This window comes from Sturnira hondurensis, unplaced genomic scaffold (assembly GCF_014824575.4).
Source record: "Sturnira hondurensis isolate 20B ecotype Veracruz unplaced genomic scaffold, ASM1482457v3 Scaffold0014099, whole genome shotgun sequence".
NCBI lineage: Eukaryota > Metazoa > Chordata > Mammalia > Chiroptera > Phyllostomidae > Sturnira > Sturnira hondurensis.
In genome coordinates this window covers 1,448,698-1,462,467 of record NW_028086730.1, presented here as the reverse complement: position 1 = coordinate 1,462,467, position 13,770 = coordinate 1,448,698, and the positions used below count along the sequence as shown (strand labels likewise).

The 13,770-nt window shown below is 59.3% G+C and overlaps 1 protein-coding gene across 6 annotated transcripts in view; it reads left to right on the top strand.

Annotated features, from left to right (window-relative positions):
• The window catches only part of SHANK2 (SH3 and multiple ankyrin repeat domains 2), a 285,739-nt gene extending 279,933 nt beyond the window's left edge, over positions 1–5,806 (top strand). For all 6 annotated transcript variants that reach the window (XM_037062593.1, XM_037062592.1, XM_037062594.1 and 3 more), the window contains one exon: positions 1,958–5,806. In XM_037062593.1, the coding sequence (XP_036918488.1) occupies positions 1,958–2,528 (571 nt within the window). In that variant the 3' untranslated portion in view covers positions 2,529–5,806. The remainder of the gene's footprint in view (positions 1–1,957) is intronic.
• Positions 5,807–13,770: the final 7,964 nt, after the last annotated feature.

Sequence of the window (13,770 nt, the reverse complement as noted above, 5' to 3'; positions counted from 1 at the left end):
CATCAGAGTAGAGCAGGCCCCCCGCAGACCTGTCCCCCCACAGAGGCAGACGGGGGTCTTCACAGCACCCCCACCAGCCCTACCCAGCCACCTGGCGGCAGGTCCCCTCTCCTCTCTGTCCACAGCCCACCTCTCACAAGAGCTTGGGCCTTGACCTGGGGGCAGCCCCCCTCTTCCAGCAAGGGAGCCCCTAGCTCTGGGCTCGGAGGACCTGGGCCTGGCAGAGGAGAGCCTCGCCGGGGCTGCCACCACACAAGCATGACCAGGCCGCCGGCCCCAGCCAGGGCTCTTATCTGTGACAGGTGTCAGCCTGGCCACCCGGCCCTGCAGGTGGGTGGGTGTCCCTGGCCCAGGGTGGTCACCTGCCGCAGAGACACTTCTCCTTGGGACCAGACCAGAGCCTGAGTCCTGGCACAGGTCCCTCTTCAGCCCTGTTGCTGCTCCCACACACAGAACACCCCGCCTGACGTGACAGGGGCCACCGTCGAGTGGGAGGCCATCACGAGGCACAGCGGCACCTGCGTTGACTGCTGGGCGATCTGAAGCCCCGACAGCAGCCGCAGCAGACCCAGCAGGCAATGCACAGGCAGACCGGACCCTGCTCTAGCCCCTGCCGTTGACTCACACGGCCCCTCCTCCCATCCCCCGCCCTTTCCAGCAGACGCCATGGCTCCTGCACACCCGGCGCCGGTCAAGGTGGCCCTGTGCAGCCCGTCCTGCCCTCCACGGCACCCACCCACCTTCTCCCCTCGTAGGAGGGAGAGGGGCCGTCGTGTCCACAGGGACATAAGACTCTGGGCTGCAACGTGCCTGTGCGGAGTGTGGCAGAGCCGGAACTTGAACGTGCACCTGCAGCCCAGACCCCTGAACCGGGGCCCATGGACGGGCAACTCCTTTCAGACAGGGAGAGGTGGCCGGTCCACATCCACAGGAATGAGCCCCAGAGGCACGGGACACACCCTGGTCCCACCACCTCGGCAGTGGCCGTGGTTTAGGGCAGCAGTGCCTTCCATCTGGGGGCAGACAGACATGAGCCAGGGCCCCGAGGGCACGTTCCTCCTCTGGGAGAGCAGGGGACTGGGGGCACTGTATGTGACAGGACCACCTCCACAGAGCTGGGCATGCAGCCAGGCCCGTCTCTGGCCTAAGAGTGACCACCCCCTCGGGGTCAGCCAGCCGTCTCACCGATGCCAGCAAGGGACCAGCGCCCGAAAGCTGAGTCTGGCCCCATTCTGACCCCCGAGTGGGAAGGACACAGGCTCCCTTTCAGGTGTCTGGGAAGGACAGAGCGTCCGGCCCGCAAGCCTCCGAGCCATCTACAGGCGGGGCTCGCACACCAGCTCGCCCACTGACTCCTGTGGCACAGCCGCACAGCCACACAGCCCGTGCGGGGCAGCGCCCTCTGTGTGCTGGGCCAGCACAGGCTAAACTCGATGGACTGCTCCCTGTCCTCTGGTTTTGTGGGTTTCTTCAAACCCCGAGAGGCCCCAGCCCTGGGGGCTGTCCCCTTACCGAAATGGCAGCCTGCGGGGGCTTCCCTGTACCTGCCCTTTTCAGCAGGGAAGCCCAGGGCCCGACAGGCAGTTCAGAGGGCGCTCACACTCGGGGCCCACCAGGGCACAGGACTTCCTCCTGCCCTTGCTGTCCTGTCCCCACATGAGCCCCTAGGCCCCCTCTCTGGCCCCTCACTGCCCCCCCCCAGCGCAGGAGAGTGACCCACCCCCAGTCAGGGGCAGTGGGGGCGGCTGCCTGTGTGTGTTGCTGTGTCTTCACTCCGCCTCCTGCTCCTGTCTTCCCGCCCAGGCCTGGCATAGCCAATGGCGTGCTCACTGCCAGCGCGGCTCCTAGGGGACACTCTCGTGTGATCTGGGTGTCTGCCGCCCTCCTCGGCTACCTGCATCTTGCCAACCTGCTCTGTGACTGGCTGGTGATTGTCTCTCTTTTGTTGCCGTTCCAGGAGCCCGGAGGCCCTGAGTGCCATCTCAGGTACAAGGAGCACAACGGTCACCTTCACTGTCCGCCCTGGGACCTCTCAGCCCATCACCCTGCAGAGCCGGCCCACCGACTATGAAAGCAGGACCTCAGGGACCAGACGAGCCCCAAGCCCTGTGGTCTCGCCTACAGAGGTGAACAAAGAGATTCTTCCCTCCCCACTCTCTGCGGCCGCTGCGTCCCCGTCCCCCACTCTCTCCGAGGTCTTCAGCCTTCCAAGCCAACCCCCACCTGGGGACCTGTTCGGCTTGAACCCAGCAGGACGCAGCAGGTCACCCTCCCCCTCGATACTGCAACAGCCCATCTCAAATAAGCCTTTTACAACTAAACCTGTCCACCTGTGGACTAAACCAGACGTGGCGGACTGGCTGGAAAGTCTGAACTTGGGGGAACATAAAGAGACCTTCCTGGACAACGAGATCGACGGCAGCCACTTGCCGAACCTTCAGAAGGAAGACCTGATAGACCTCGGGGTGACTCGAGTCGGACACAGAATGAACATAGAAAGGGCTCTGAAGCAGCTGCTGGACAGATAAGGGCGGCTGCTCTTGACCTTCACAGACTTCGTGTTATAAGTAGAGATGGGCTTACACTGACACGTTTGCATGGCCAAGCACGGTCCGTGAGCACCGACCCCACGGCGTGGGTTTGTCCCAGTACCCAAAGAAACGCGAGTGTGTTTACGGCGTGGCTGAGCAGCGGCTGTGGACGTCCCCAGCTCTCTACGTGGGTTTCTTGAGCTGTTTCTGTCCAAGAAGGGACAAGGGGAGGGGGTTTTTCTAACCTGGAAAGGGACTCACGGCTCACCTCCCAGCATGCGGGCGACCTTACTTGGCCAGGTCCCAGAGACGCCCGTCGCCATGCTCGGGGCCCCGGCTCCTGCAGGCAGACACCAGTGTACTCCAGATACCTCCTGAGGCCTCCCTCCCGCTCCTGGGCAGCTAGCCCCCGGCCCCGCGGCAGGCCCCTGCACGGGCTGCGGCCCCAACAGCCCTCTGTGCTCACTGGCTCCTTTCCTCTCTGCACTTGCTAGCAGTGAGACCCCCCCCCCCGGACATGTGTGTCCAGGGCCCCTTCTCGGGACTGAAGGCAGAGAACCTCTGTCCTCACAGACCCCCTCGCGCCAGCTCCTTCGAGTCAGCTCCTTGGCTGCGAGGGTCCTAGCAGTGGGGGTGGGGCGGGGTCGTTCCCGGCTTTGCTCAGCTTTCTTTCTTTCTGCAAGTCGGTCGGCATACTTCCAGAGTGGCCACGCCGGTGTCACATGGGGTTAGTCAAAGCACAGAGTCATGATTCCCAGGAGGAGGTACACCCGGCCACGGAAGGTGGCAGTGCGCCACTGCCAGGGTCATAAGTCCCCTCACTGATGACAGCCATCCTCTGCCGGGAGCACTGCCCTGGCCTGGGAGAAGGGTTCTCTGCCTTTTCAGAATTTGTTTTTCATTGAAAGCGCGCTGCCGTCCTGCCATGAACAGAGCAGGTGAGCATCCACTTTGACACAAGGTGAATGCCGGCCAGGTGCTGCCGCGGGGGCGGCCAGGGCACGGCGGGCTCAGTGCGGAGCCCAGCCAGGGGAACCAGCGTCTCCGCTGAGGCCGCCCTTTGCTCCCTGGAGCCAGGGGAGAGGGTACTTCAGGCTTCTCCCCTTTCTCTCTGAGCGTCCAGGAGCCCCGCCAGCTCAACAGTACAACAAGTTTTTGGGGAACCCAGAGGGACAGCAGGATCCAGGGTCAGGAACAGGTGGCTGCAGGGCGAGGGCGCACAGCAGCTACGTGGAGAGGGCAGGGATGTCCCTGGGTGCCACGGGCCTGCCTGCCTACCTGCCTAGCCGGGCGCCTTGAGCCGCCGCCCCTGCGACAATACCTCTGATTTCCAAGGGAGGTCGCCACTTGCCCACAGGCCGAAAAATGTCCAGCCAGGCTTCCAGCACATTCGTCCACAGTTGGAAGAAACTCAAACATCAGGTTTGGGGCTTTCATTATGATTTCAGAACTAGCCTTGCCCATCTCTAATTATAAAAACATGATTTTTTTTCCTTTTTTTCCTTTGTGCTCACACTCGAGCGTCTGACTAGGTCTGGAGCAGCTGTAGAATGAACACGTAAAACTTAGCAATTTAAATTCTCTTTACTACAAGTTTAACTAGTTGTACAGATAGTTTATAAGCACAACACTTTAAGAGAAAAAGCGGCTGGTCTACTAGCAGCCCTCCTGCTCCTTCAGTGCTGGGAAGGGAGAGGGGCGTCTGTGACCTGACGACACCACTTCTGTGGGCAGTTACAAAGGATGACCTTTTCGAACCAACCTTATGTGGATGCCTCCGAACCAGCAGAGCTGTGTTACATTTTCCATCTTTGCTAGAACTTTGTCACTGAAGGACGGCCCCTCCTTCAGGAGTGGCTACAATTGGCATTGCACCAGTCTCTCTGCACACACGTGCGCGCGCACACACACGCACCCAAGTTCCGCAGCCATGTGCCCCTGAGCTGGAATCCGAGTTGTGGACCGTCCTCTGTCCCCAAACCTTCTGCAGGTCCATCTTTGCATTTAAACGATCCGGTCCACCCTGAAGTTCGCTGAGTACTACGGCGCTCTCCTCCCGTGCACTTTCCATTTTCCATCTTCTGTCCAAGCCAGGATACACGAGGCGGCCTGTGCAGGCAGCCCGCTAGCTCAGCGAAGAGGCAGATGGTGGCTTGGCCGTGGTCTTGCATGCGGCAACACAGAGGATTCCCTCGGCTCCCCGCCCTCCACAGCCCTGCTCTCCTCCCCCCACCATGGGGGTCACCTCTGTGCTCAGTGCCACAGGCAAAAGGCTGGATGGGGCTGGAGGGAAGCTTGAGGGGTGGGGGCGTCCAGTCCCAACCTGGTGGCTTCAGTTTACTGAACTCGGGCAGCCAGTGCGTGAGTGGCTGTCCTCCCTCCCTAAAGGCACCCGAAGCCACATACCACCACGAGGCAGCAGCGGACCGAAGGACGGAAGCGCCGAGGAAACCGCTCACTGGTACCCGTCTCCTTAGAGCAGAGGGATGGCGTCCGTCAGAGCCTGTGCTCACCAACAGGAGCAACGCTCATTGCCAAAGCGTCTCTTGCTCCGCTTGGCGATTTAGCTACAGAAAGCAATAGCTGCTCGTTCCGATCGCCGCCCACTGTTCCCCCTCGGGACATGCTAGGACCAAGCCCTGCTCCATGTCCCCCTAATGGTGGCTCGGATGTCAAGTCAGACAGATCACCCAAGGGTTATGTTAATACTATTCCAGGTTTTATGGTCAACTTTTGTTAAAGACTGTAATTTGCACACACTGCTTTCACACGCCTAGTTTCTGTAACATTGTGTACACAAAACCAAACGTGCTCAAGATGTCCATTACACAGGCTTGCCGGGACGCCCGCCTGGGTCTGCGCACACTTCCGGTCGGTGCGCACAGCATGGAGACGACACAGCGTGACTGCTGGTTTGCCGAACCTTACATATCACAAAGTGAGTTACTCGTGGTGTTTAGTTAATAAAACGGTGATTTTCCCTGAGTCACTGAGCAAGCATTACCCAGATGACCTGGCAATGACTTTGTGTGTGCGCGTGGGCCACAAATACTGATTTTTTTCCATTAACCAATTTTTCTTTGTTTTTAGAAACTAATCTGTCTCACATTATGGTTTGTGTGACGTGTTCGCATTACCTGTTACTTTTGTGCTTTTATTCTTTTCAGACTTTATTAAAAACAAAAACAAGCTCTTGTAATTTGCACTTTCTCCCAATCCCGAATCTCTTGTATGGCAACCAAATTACTGTAAAGAATAAACACCCTATTGCACTACAGCCGTGGTTCTCATTGCAAACAGTAGCAGCTGTCTGAACCACACAGCTGCCGGGCCTGCAACCTCAAGCAGGTCGCTGGACGCCGCAGCCTCTATACCTCCAGGAAGCCGGCCAGAGCAAACCCCTCCCTGTGTTGAGCTCACCCACCTTGGCCCCATTCCCCCGAGGGGCTCCCAGTGTGTGAGCTGGGCTGTCGGCTGTCAGGTCTGACTGGGCAAGGGGTGACGCAGACGCCCGTAGGCCCTGCGGTTCCAGGGCTGCGAGGGCTGCTGCCCTGTTTTGGACAGAAGTAGGGGTGTCAGGGAGACCTGGACCCTCTCCTGGAGTACAGGTCACCCCCCACACCCACAATCTATCTTGCTGTCAGGCCATGGACGCTGCAGAACAGGGCAGCCTCTATGGTCAACGTGAGCTAAGGCAGACTGGGTACCAAGCACGAACCAAGGCTTGGGGTGAAGAAGTGAGCCAGGAAGACCGGCTGTCCCTCCCGCTGCCAGGAAGAGCGATTTAACCGTGGGCCTCTTCTCTGGCCTCATCAGTGAAAGCCGGTCCTTGGTTCCCGAACAGTTTCTTCTACTTCAGCACATTCTCCACGTGCACGGCAGCCACTCACTACCTGTCTGTGCCCAGGCAGAGCCCTGCCCCTCCCGCCCCCCAGAGCTCTCTCCCAGTCCTCCTGCCTCGCTGGTTCCCCCAGGTCTTAACCACGCCACCCCCACCCCCGACTTCACCATGGCCCTTACAGACCCCTCCTAGATGAATGTATCGGTTTGTCTTGTCAGGAAACAGAATTACTGAAAGACTTTTTCTTTTACTTGTGCTCTGACGCATTTTAGTGACCGGTGAGCAGGAAGGCATGCCTGTCCGTGACTGTAGATCTCCACGCGCACACACACGGGACGGTCCCATGGGGGCTGGGGGGCCAGGGCAGCTGCATGGACACAGACTGCCGCACTTTGTGGGGGATTAGGGAACGTCTGCGCCTGTTTCTTGGGCTTCAGCAAATCTGGCCACTTCAATTTTTAATTCCTGCTGTATCGATGATTTCGTTTTCCTCTTCCTGTAACATGTTTCTACTTCCACAGTGTCCACTGTTCTGTGTAAAATTACAGCAGTCACTGTTCACTGCTTCTACTCTGGAACTCTTTGTCTATAACAATTCTGAAACTTTAATATGAGCCTTCAAATAAACACAGAAACAAAAAAAAGGAAAAAAATTAAGTGTGTGCCTTGGGTGTTTCGAACCTGGTCTGCATCAAACCACATTGTATTCAAACGCTGTATGTTTAATGAGGGGACTGTATCTCCGATGTACCGATGCAGCTGGGACGAGAGTCACAGTGCCTTGTTTTCTGAACTGAGAAGCCCGTATCAATGCACGACGTCACGTCAGAGCCGACTCGAGAAACGCAATGTTGAGGAGGCCTGGACGCGACTCTGGGGCCTTTCCCGTCACAAGACTGGGAGATGCACATTTAAGTCAAACAATAAAAAAGAACATTGAAATAAGATTGTGTTATCAGTTAATTTTCCATTAAAAGTGCTCTCTGCTGTATCACTTTCAGCATTTTCGTTTAGTTAAAATACAAACATATTTGAGGATTTCCATGGAAAAATAGAAAGGTCATCTGGCCCGGAGTCCAGTGCGTTCGGACCTGCCTTCCTGGTGCTGTGTCGCTCCCCTGTGGTCCTTGTTGGTAATGCAGATGGAAGTTGGCAGTATTGACCCTTTACACACTTTGTTAAAAGTGAAATATTTGTTTCTAGTGAGTGAGGTCACTCCTATTTCCATCATCATAAGCCAAACAAGCGGCGACACACTGACTGTTTCCTCTGAGGACAAGTCGGTGCAAGACGTCCCACAGTCCCACTCTCGCTACCCCCCATGGCACCGGGTGCAGGGCTGAGAATGAGACTGTGGCCTCCCTGAGTGGCGTGCAGCAGGTGCATCGGGAACTGCCGCTCTGCCTGGGGGACCAGCACGGCGCCCCGGCCGGCGGCGGTGCCCCAGAGGCAGGGCGGACTCCATGGCCGCACGGCGGGCGTGTCTTCGGGCTCCTCCACCAGACGTGTCTGAAGGGAGCGGGGGCGCCTCGTGCCAGAGGGCCTCCCAGGGCTCATCGGGCGCCCTCTGTGGCTGGTCCGGGGGCCGCTGGGTGTGCGGACCTTTCCGTTCCGGCCAGTAAGTGCTGCCAATAACCCGAGAGGCTGAAGTGGGTGGTTTGGGAGACATGCTGGGGTCTCTCAGGGGTCCCCAGTCCACATGCTGTTGCTGTCACCTGTGGTGACACAGAACACAGCCCCTGGGCAAGACAGGCAGGCCGCAGACCTCTGGACCCTGGGAGATGCAGACCAGGGACCCAGCCGGCCAGACTTCAGGCCGGCCAGAGCCGCACCCACCAGTGTGGCAACGGCACTCACTCACCTGCCGCTGGTGCCCCGCACAACTGTGCCGGTGCCCTAGAGGACAAGCCATCCTGATGCTGCCCGCTCCTTGTCTTCTCCGCCAAGGCACTTAGACATGTTCTTCAAACCCAGACCGAGGGCGCCAGGGAACAGCCCGGAGCTCAGGGACGTGGCCACAGCACAGGCCACACAGTCTGTCCTCTGGGCGCAGGGCCCCAGGAGGGGTACAGGCTGCAGACCCCAGTAAGTCTGTGGGGTGCTCTCATGCCAGGTGCCAGTCAGCACCCCACCACCAGTGCTGGACAGCCCGTGGGGCCCCACTTGACACTGGAGAAAACCAAGTCTCTCCTGGTCCACAGTGAGTGTGGGGTCTCACCTGAGTGAGGGACCAGGGCCCACTCTGCGACTCTGGTGCCCAAGTCCGGTTGTGGCCAAGAACCCCCAGGAGGCACCTGGGTGACGAGGACACATTCCCCTCTGTCCCACTCCAGGACTGACGCAACTCAGGGGGCGAAAGGTGTCAGCATTTGTGGCCCAACTTCCCTGGATCAGGGTCCCCAGGTGGTTGTCACAGAGCAGAGACTCAATGTTGGCACATGCCCTGTGGCTCAGAGACTTGGGCCTGTACTTTAATTCCCACAAGAACCCCATGAGCTTAAATGTCAGAGTTGACTGTCCCCTTTGCCGATGAGAAAACGGGCTCAGAGAAGGCAAACTCGACTCCCTCACCCTGGACCACGTCACCCTGCAGACCAAGGTGGCCTCAGCGACAGAGCAGAGTGGCGCTGGCCCGCCCCTCCCAGGCCAGGTAGTGCCACTCCCTCCCACAGCTCTGAGCTGCCCAGAGGCCCCCCCCCAACACACACACACCTGGTCCCTCAGCCTCTGGAGCCTGAGCCCGAGGCGGTTACCACTGCAGCTCGGACCCCCGACACGTTCTCTCCCACACTCTATGGCCCCCTCCACAGCCAGAGTTGGGCAGCCCCTTCCTCTCCCTTCACGGTCACCCTCGGTGGACAAGGACACAGGCCAACGAGGGAAACGTGAGGTAGGGAGCTGCATGGCCATGGAGCAAGAGCGGAGGTGAGTGGAACAGCCCAGGGCGCCAAGGGCAGGCACAGCAGCAGCTTCCTTCCTTGGCCTTGGAGTCTGCCATCTGGGCGAACTAAAAATAAAAGCTCCCTTTCCAAGCAGGGGTTTATAAATGTGACTACAAAGGCCGACAGACACGCCAGGGGAGGCCGCCTGGGGAGCAGCACGTGGCCCCCAGCCTTTCGTACAGCAGGCCCGCCAAGAGCCCAGCCCCCTTTCCGGCAGGCAGCAGCTGGGAGGGCTGGGTGGCGGAGGTGGTGTTTTTTTAGGCAGGGCGGGGGAGACCACAGAGAGAGAGAGAGCTGGACGCTGCCTGGGCGCAGACCACCACGTCTTCACCACGGGGCGCCAGCGACAGAGAAACCGCCTCGCTGACCCGTCTGCCACCGCCCCAGCCTAGCGCGCGCGGAGCACTCCGACCGTCGCCCACCTGTCCACGATTTTTCTCTGCTCGCCTTGCTCCAGCTGCGTTCCCGCCTCGGGGCCCCCCCTAGCCTGCTCCTCCTGGGATCTGGACTGTTCTTCCCCTGTGTCTGCAACGCTTCCTGAGCCACCAGGTCTACAGCGGGACTCACCCCAATCACTGGCTCCCATCTCCCCACTTTTTGTGGGGGTGGCACTTGTTGGTACTCCAGACTGGCCCACAGACTGGCCCAGTGAGAGGGAGACAACCGCAGGAGGGCAAGAGGGCCGCCCGCCTCGTGCGTTGCCCTTTCCCCAGCAGGGGCTCCGCCCACACACAAGAGGCCCGAGGCACTCCGACCTGGCACCCGCTGCAGCCACGCCCCGCCCCGCCCGCCGCGGCCACGCCCCCTCCCACGGGGCCACCTCGTTTCCAGAGACTTAACCACACGGACTTCCTAGCGCCTCCGGGGCTCTCCCCAGGCGCTGCCTGTCCCCTGCGCTGACCCTCCTTGTCCCCAGCCCCATCGTGAAACCAAGCACCGCTCTACCTAGAGCTACACACCTCACAGGTCCTGCCCCAGCTGACGCTGCTGGAGCAGAAACTCCCGGGCGGAGGGGTGGCCCCTCCCTAGGCAGGGGCTGGTTCCCCAAGTGGGGAAAGAAGCGCTTTCCCAGGTGGCGGCTGCGGCAAGCCGTCTTCTGGGCAAAAGCCTAGGCGCCACCCGCCCCATCCTCTCACCCTGGGACGCTCGGGGGAGTGGGGGTGACGGCTCCCACACCTGGGGTACAGTGATTCTTCTGGAACAGGGTGTACGGGGTAACTTACCTCCATTCCCTGCTTCTGCCGGTCGCCTGTGTGCCCTCGGGTTTGCGAGGCCTCTGCCCTCCTTGTGGGCCCCCCAACTGCCCCGGCACCTCTCTCAGGGCTCTGAAGGGGCAGAGGCCTTAAAACGGGGCACTGAGTCCACAGGGACCAGCCAGGCCTCGAAGGTCGTCAAGGGGCGTCACGGCGCTGGCCCCCGGCGCCATCTTGGCTGCGGCCCCGCCCCCCGGCCGCAGAGCCGACGCCCCACGCCACGCCTGACGCACGCGGCCCTCTCCGGCTCGGCGCGGGGCCCACATGTCACGTGCCCATGTGGCCCAATCATGACTGGCAAAGGAATGCCAATCCATGGTTGGCCCAGCTGAAGAAGACAAGGTAGCTTTTGGCCAATCGCTGGGGCCAGGAGGCAGGCCATGGACCAGCCCATCTGGAGCTGCAGCTCACCTGTGGATGTAGCTCACCTGTGGATGTTGCTGGCTTCTCGGGGGCCGGGGGCCGGGGCCACTCCTGGGTTCTCCCGGGAGCCAGCCGTGGAGGAAACGGGGAGAGCCCCACCCTGAGTCCCTTTCCACACGGGAGCTGTGGTCTCATCTTGGACTCGGCCGCATGGGCCATGGAAAGCGGTGTCCCTGAGTCTGTGTCCAGCCCAGACCTGTCTTCACACCCGTTCCACAGTTGCCCCACCGGGAGGAGGGCCTCCCTGGGCGTGACACTTCCTTAGACCCCTCTGTTGTGGGGCGTAGGAAGCAAAGCGACTTCGCTGTCCCATTGGGAGTACACATTTCAAGTTCCTTTTGCTGACAGTCGTTGCGCTGAGTCTCAGCACCTGGCAACCGCTGCGGGGCACACAGCAGCAGCGGGTGGCCCGCAGCCCTGCCGCCAGCCTGTGTCAGCATCTAGGCAGACATAACGCCCATCTTCCCTCGCCTTACTGTGAACCACAATGTACTCATCTGTCTCTGACTCTCCCCGCTTTTCTTGATGCCCTAAGCCCTCGTCACGCGGTTGCAGTGACCGCAGCTTTCTACTATAAACGTGGTGTGACCTTCCCATTGAGCAGGAAGGCCATCGCTCCGTTGATGGGGGGGGCGGGGGCTCTGTTCGTTGGCCAAAATTTCCAGTTTTCCCTATTATGGTGTTGCCGGACATGGTGTAAGGCCATGGCACAAGTGAGAGGTATCTGGCCACATGTCAGTTCTGGGGCTTCTTGGCCACACTCACAGGGCAAGGTAGGCAGCTGGGAACGCCTTCACCCTATCTCTGGCCCATCGAAATGAGGGTTGTATCAGTTGATACTGTGTTTGGCTGCCAATAACAGAAACTCCACTTAAAAGCCACCAGGACAAGGGGTGTTGTCATTCTTTCCACGTGACACAAAAATGCACGTTACAGGAGGGCAGGAAGCGTGTCGGTCTTGCTCACTGCCCCAGCACCTGGAACGGGACGTTCTCAAGGCGGCTTGTGCTGGAGGAGCAGGGAATGACAAGGTGCTAGGCAGCGGGGCGGGGTGGGGGGCCCGGCTTTGGCCCAGCAGCTCGTCGTCAAGTCTGGGATTCTCTCAACCTGTTCCTCAGACTCCTCAGCCTCATGACAAAAGGCAGCTGCCATGCCACCCATCCCACTCCCCCCGGAGACAGGAGGAAGCAGCGAAGAGCGTGTAAGCTGGGTCTGTCCCCCGTTACCAGGGAAGCCAACACTTTCCCAGAAGGGTCTCCAACATGTCGGCAGGTGCAATGGTGCCTGGGTAAAGCCATCCCTGGGAGTGAGGCAGACGTGGAAAGGGAGTGGTGAGCTCGGCACAGTGCCACCAGGAACAACACTGGGGCTCTTAAAGGGCAGGTGAACGGGGAGTGGGCAGGTAAGTGACAGAGGCAGCCACCAGAGTGTCCACTGGAGTGTCCTCGCTGAGCAATTTAGGGTGTAAACTCCTTCACAGCCTTGCACAACCATCACCATTCTCTCAACCCGTCACCGGAGCAGAAACCCTGTCCACGTGAGCGGTCCTTCCCCACTTCCCACTGTCCCCAGGTACAAGCTGCCACTAATTGATTTCTGTGTGTATAGATTTGCTATTCTGGGCATTTCACGTAAGCAGAATCCTATGATCTAGTGCCTTCTGGTCGGCGTTCTCTCACGGAGCGGCATGGTTTCCCAGGTTACCCACGTTGTATCGCAGGTCCACGCTGCCCCCCTTTCGTGGCCCTGTTCGACGGCAGAGTCAGAGGGCACTGTGACGGCTGATGCACACCTGGGTTGTGTCTGCCTCCTGGCTGCCGTGCACGTGGGCGTGCAAGTATTGAACTGGCCAAAAAGTTTGGGGTTTTCCGCAAGAAGGTCCTCGTGGCGCTTAGTTGTCTTTAATGTCACTCAAAACAATTGCGTTAAATTGTATCATGACAGCTGTTATATCAGTGTGCGTTTTTAAAAAAAAAACTCAAAACTGGTTAATTTTTTGTGTAGCCATTTTAATATTGAAGATGGAAGAAAATACACAACATGTTTGGCATGTTGTGCTTTATTATTTCAAGAACGGTAAAAACACAACCGAAACATAAAAAAAGACTGGTGCCGTGTGTGGAGACGGTGCTGTGACTGATGGAACAGGTCGAAAGTGGCTTCTGAAGTTCCGTGCTGGAGGCTTGTCGCTGGATGACACACCGCGGTGGGCCAGCGGAAGTCAACAGCGACCAAATCAAGACGTTAACTGAAACCAATCAATGCTATACCACACGAGAGATAACCAACATACTCGAAATACACAAATCAATGACACCAGTGGCGAAAATGAAAAATGTGCCTTTTATTTTACAGAAAGCACCACACCCACTTTCTGACCAGCCCAGTAGGTACCCGAATGCCGGTCTTCGGTCCTTGTGGGCCTCTGCCCTAGGTGCGGGGTGTCCCGGGCGCGCGCTGGCATGCTCTCTGCGGGACTCACAGAGCAGCCCCGACGGCTCTCCGGCATGGCGGCTCCATTTCACAGGCCCAGCAGCAGGGCACGAGGGCTCCTCCCCTGAGGCCTTGGAGGTCTCCCACTTCCGTGGGCCTGCACCTCTCACGGCTGAGCCTGGAAGGGGCGGAGCCAGGTGGAGCTCTGCCTCACGCTTCTGTAAACAGCCTGGTCCCTGGGGACAGGTCCGGGGAACACAGACTGCATGTCCAACTAGCCCCGCGTGCTGCTGGTGACACAGGTCTGGATCCCCTCTTGCTGCCACCCTGAGGCCAACGGGGGAGTG